This window comes from Rhagoletis zephyria, unplaced genomic scaffold (assembly GCF_001687245.7).
Source record: "Rhagoletis zephyria isolate East Lansing unplaced genomic scaffold, Rhagoletis_zephyria_1.1 Rzeph_scaffold_03137, whole genome shotgun sequence".
Lineage (NCBI taxonomy): Eukaryota > Metazoa > Arthropoda > Insecta > Diptera > Tephritidae > Rhagoletis > Rhagoletis zephyria.
Window position 1 is genome coordinate 21,393 of NW_016160221.1, and position 5,259 is coordinate 26,651.

General features: G+C 38.7%; 1 protein-coding gene across 1 annotated transcript; it reads right to left on the minus strand.

Moving 5' to 3' along the window:
* Positions 1 to 781: 781 nt before the first annotated feature.
* Positions 782 to 2,852, minus strand: LOC108368471 (translation initiation factor IF-2-like). The gene is made up of 6 exons (XM_017623319.1): positions 2,062 to 2,852; positions 1,957 to 1,980; positions 1,779 to 1,895; positions 1,061 to 1,099; positions 950 to 982; positions 782 to 878 (listed from the first exon to the last, which is right to left on the minus strand). The coding sequence occupies exons 1-6, from the start codon at positions 2,850 to 2,852 to the stop codon at positions 782 to 784; spliced, it is 1,101 nt and encodes a 366-aa protein (XP_017478808.1).
* Between the last annotated feature and the right edge of the window lie 2,407 nt (positions 2,853 to 5,259).

A 5,259-nucleotide genomic window follows, 5' to 3' on the forward strand; every position in this document is an offset into this window, starting at 1 on the left:
CGGTGAATGGTGGGCCGACTTCGTCGTCCTGGACTGGGACTTGGCCTCATCTTCTTCACTGTACTTTGGAGCTCTTACCATTCAGCAGTTAGAAGAAGTTTTCCCACCATAGTTCAAGCAAGCTCTGGACATCGGTCGCTAGGTATTATTCATAAAGGAATTCGATTTAGACTTGAAACTTCAGAAATTTTTCGTGTCGGTCAGCCTCTGAAACTCGTAGCACTCAAGTATTTTGGGCTTTATCTTTTTAATATGGAAAATACGTTTCGTGTTCCTATGATCGGACTGCTCACATATGTTAATTTGTGGAAGAGTGCTCTCTAAGAGCAGGTGGTAGATGAGTGGAAAAGATACTGGATGGCTGTGTTTCGAGTGTTGTGGGTCGGTAATTTTTTGTTTAAAGAAAACATTTTAGGGTTTACCACATCGCATAAGGCTTACTTGCGATTACTTTCGAATGCCAGGAATTGACATCAACTGCGGTTTCTAGTTTGCCTATTATTGTCTTTTCCGTCGATGCTCGCTTCGCCAGCCTTAGAACGATTTGATATTAAGTTTTTTTTTTTTTTAATTCTTAGGCTTACGCATTCCGTATGCCAGCGTTCCACAAAGAAGACAGTGTAAATCATCAAACCATCAAAATACTCCACCCTGTGCCTTGCAATCCTATTCAAAATTAAAAACAAAATTCATTGTCGTATAGCAATTTATATTGAGAAATTATCATTTGTATTTCAAAGCTGTCAAATTGGTATTGCTGTGTTGCAAGTTCGGTACTACTCTATGTCCAATTACTCAACAATTGGTCAGATGGTACCAATTTCAAAGGTGCCGGTGGATTGGCAAGGAATGGCGGTGGCGGTAGGGCCGTTATGCTTCTGTTCAAAATAAAACAAAATAAAATAATTAAACACGCTTTATAAACATGTTTAATGCTTCATTTGCTTACCTTGGGTAAATGCGTGGAGCAGGCTTGTAAAATCTGTAAAATTTTAGAAAACTTAAGTTTAAAACAAATTTTCTTTATATTTATGTAAGTGCGAGCGTCATGTGAACCTACCTTGGTTTGGGTGCTACAAAGTTTGTAGATGCGAATTGTCTGAAATTAAAATTTATATGAACATTTATTTAGTTAGTTATCATTCCAAATGTGAAAATAATATCTATTTAGGGCGCATCACTCTCGGTACTGATTTTCTAACGGAAATATAAAATATTTTGTAAAAATATTAAAACTAACGATAGCCACACTTAATTGAAAATACCTCCAAAAATAAAAAATTAAATAGTTTTTAAAATATTTTTTTCTAAAAAATCACCTCGGTTGATAGGAAAGTTTAAGCTTAAAAGGTCCGCATAGAAATTATATCGTCGGAATCAAAAAATAAGAGATTTTCGGAGGTTTTTTCAAATAGGTTTAGCCCACGTAATGTGAAAGTAATATCTATGTATATTAGGGTGTATCACTATCCACACAAAAAATATCGGTACTAATTTTCTAACGGAAAAATTTAGATTTAGATGAGCTGCACTTAATTGAAAATACCTTCAAAAGTATAAAAAAAATAGTTTTAAAAATATTTTTTTTTAAAATCACCTCATATTATGGAAAACTGTATCAACGGAATCAAAAAATAGATTTTCGAGGTTTTTTTTTTAATATAAAACATTTTATAACTGTGGTGGAAAAACCGCAACTTTTTTGCACCCTAATGTATATCTACATATATTGGCTCTAGAAAGGATATATTTGCCTTGCAAAGTTTTAAAAGACCTACCTGGCATTTGAAATGGGGAAACGAATTGGAAATTTGGAAGCTCGTGGCTTGGCCAAAGCTTTACCCTTTGTCTTGGAGGGCTTTTTGGTAACACCTTTAGATTTCCGAGCGCCAGATCTGTTAATAAAACATGGTAGTAGAATAAATAAGAAATAAAATATTTATCGTGTTAACTCACCTGGCCTTAGTGCCCTTATAAGTTCTGAAATTTAATTGACATTAGAAAAGCCAAAGTTTAAAATGCAGCCACCTATTTCGTTCAACAATAAGTCCGAAATCTTACCTTGCAAATCCACTTTTCGTAAGCGACTTAGTACGTTTGAACGATTGTCGCGGCAAATAAACGACTCGCGGATGATGACCAAACCCTTCATGTCCAATTATTACCGGCTCCGGTTCTAGTACTGCTTCCTCTTCAGGCTCCTCCTCTTCTTCTTCTTCTTCCTCCTCCGCGGCTTCACCACTGCCGCCTGCTTCTCCTCCTCCTGCCCCACCGCCTTCGCCGCCCTCTGCCGCACCACCACCTTCCGCAGCTGGTGCTGCTGGTGGTGCAGGCGCGGTGTACATGGCCGACAATTGTATGGGAACGAAGGCAGGCAGTGAAACTGTAAGTGGTACGCCAGGTGGTGGTGGACTAGCGCCAGCTGCTGGTTCAGGTGCAGCTTCCTGCTCTGGCGCAGGCTCAGGTTCTGGCTCCGGCTCCGGCTCAGGTTCGGGTTCTGGTTCTGGCTCCGGTTCGGGTTCGGGTTCGGGTTCAGGCGCTGGTGCCGGTTCTGGCTCTGGTGCTGCAGGTTTTTCAACCTCTTTCCAAGCTTCGAGTAGTGCTAGAAGCTCCTCTTTAGTAATGCCAATGGTTCCAACGGAGCTAGCAGGTGCAACAGAGCCTAAACCAATTGGCCCCAAACCTACCGGCCCCCAGCCGCCATAAAGTGAACGTTGTGAACGCATAACGGGTTGAATGGGTAGGCCATATGGTGAACGCGCTTGTCGCTGTGGTTGATTTGGTTGTTGTTGCGGTTGTTCCTGGTGATGCCGATGTTGCGGTGCGTAATGCAGCGACTGCAAGTGCGCCATCTGCGGCGGTATTTCGAACACATACTGACCCGTTAGACTGTGTACCAGGCAGCAGAACAGCAGCGCGAGCGTGCTCTGGAAACACAATAAATAGCTAGACCTTTACAACTTTTAAACAATATTTAAAACTCACAAAAATTGTTGGCGGCCACATTTGAGGAAACTCGGCAGCACTTATACACTTTCTTTGAACTTTTGCNCTAGACCTTTACAACTTTTAAACAATATTTAAAACTCACAAAAATTGTTGGCGGCCACATTTGAGGAAACTCGGCAGCACTTATACACTTTCTTTGAACTTTTGCACTAAATTCGCTTGCAGATTTATTCCTTTAGAAATTATTAATTAATTTTTTTTATCCGTTTGAAATTTAATAATCCTTAACTGAATTGCCCCACTCTCCAAGCTGACGACGTTGAATGTGTCTGAAATAATGGCGTGATTTATTTTTATATCAACTCAGCTCAATCGAAGTCAGTAATCCCACGAAATTAATTCGATTTTTTCCTTAAGTATTTGGTACAACCACATTTACCAGCTTCGCAGCCCATTTAGCCATGCTTCCTTATCCTACAACTAGGAAGCAATGTACATCGCTCCACTCCAATACTTTTATGGACCAGGGATGCTTCGAATGTCATATTTTTCACATTCGCGAATACGAATTTTCGGAATGCGAGTGTGCGATTGCGAATATTAGGAATAACATTAAATATGCTATAATCAATTTAAGTCATCATTATAATTACTTAAAAATTTGTAAATTATTAGAACATTGAACGAGTGCTTAACCGATACAGTGTTTTAATCTAGTATCTAGTGGAAGTTCAAAAGGGGTATATTATATTTAAAAAAAAAAGAAGTAATTTTGCTGCATTTTCTACCATGATGCGATTTCTTAGAGGCTCGTATATAAAGCCGGCTGCACTGAATAATTGCTCACGTGCGGGCCAGATCTGTCAATTTGTCATATTTTAGTTTAGTTTCCCACCAAGCAATAGGATTTCCACCGAGATGGGCTCGTTTTTCTTAAAGATAGGCCTTCAATTCAGCATTGATTTCACAGTTTTTAATGTCTCCAGATTCTAGATCCGGCCCTTCGCTTTCGCGAATGTGTAAAATGATGCCAATCATTCGCGTAACGAATGCGAATGCAAATATTCGCAACATCCCTGGTATGGACATACTTGGCCGTTGTTACACTTTTGTTCGAAACTTCAATACTTAGCGATTTTCATTAGCTTAAACACCATAACGGCACATATTCGGCTACTGGAAATGCTTGTTTTTATCACATATTGAGCGCGAATATAAATAAATTTAATGCTCACAGCTTAATAAAATAGGCCAGAGGAGCTTTGTGGGTTGACATGAAAAAATATAGCGGAATACAGGAAAAACAAAACATAAAATAAAAATTATTTATGTCACGCTCTTGGTTCAAATTTGGTCAACGAGCGTCTCACCGGATTTTCTTATTTGCCAATATGTATTGTTATATGTACGCATGTGCTGCGCTGCGCTTGACCATAAATATTGGCTAGGTATTTTTGACACGAATGTGGCAGTATGTTTTCACTGCACCTACATATTTACCTATTTATGTATACGCTGTTGCATACATTCGACGCAACAAACAACATTTCAAAAAAGCCAGGGGAGGTGAGCCGCAATCCAACGTACAAGTGTTAGCAATAATTTTAAAAATTTTTGCAAAAAAAAGCAAAATAAATATGGACTTTACGCCTCAAAACGGGATTGTGTGCTGACTTCCGATCAACGAATTAGTGATGCGCTACATAACGTTGCAAGTTACACAGTGCACTGGTATGCATGTAGTAAGATGCCCATGTGCGGCGGTGGAGTCATGTCGCAGTTACGAAATCGTAATAATCGACAGTTGTAATATTTTTTTTTGTTGTTTGTTTTTTTAATAATAAATGTTAGCAAATTTGCATTCATAATTTTGCAACTTGAGTACATTAGGATAACTCGCCAAAATAAAAAATCCGGCTAAGCGAAATCAATGCAGATTACACTAGCCTACACCAATTTTGGTGCCTAACATTTTAGAGCTGATTTTAATTATGTCTTACCAAGTGAAATCCGTGGGGACCACGCCTTACGGGATTGTTTGCTCACTTCCGATGAAAAAATTGGTGATGCGCTACATTATGTTGCAAATTATACAGTGCTCTGGTATTTATGTAGTAAGATGCCCATGTGCGGCGGTGGAGTCATGTCGCTTTTACGAAATCGTAACAAGTCAGTTGTAATATTTTTTTTTTGTTTTTTGTTTTTTAACAAATGTTCACAAATTTGCATTCATAAATAGTAAGAAATTAAGAAACAACAACATTGCATTTCGCAACTTGAGTGCATTAGGATGACGCGCCAAAATAAAAA

Bases quoted from the DNA above. Each gene is read 5' to 3' on its own strand.
- LOC108368471 (XM_017623319.1), bottom strand. From the start codon at position 2,852: ATGGCGCACTTGCAGTCGCTGCATTACGCACCGCAACATCGGCATCAC. The intron at 1,896-1,956 runs GTGAGTTAACAC...TTTTATTAACAG, and splicing joins TATAAGGGCACTAAGGCCAG to ATCTGGCGCTCGGAAATCTA. The intron at 1,100-1,778 runs GTAGGTCTTTTA...TTTTAATTTCAG, and splicing joins TTCCCCATTTCAAATGCCAG to ACAATTCGCATCTACAAACT.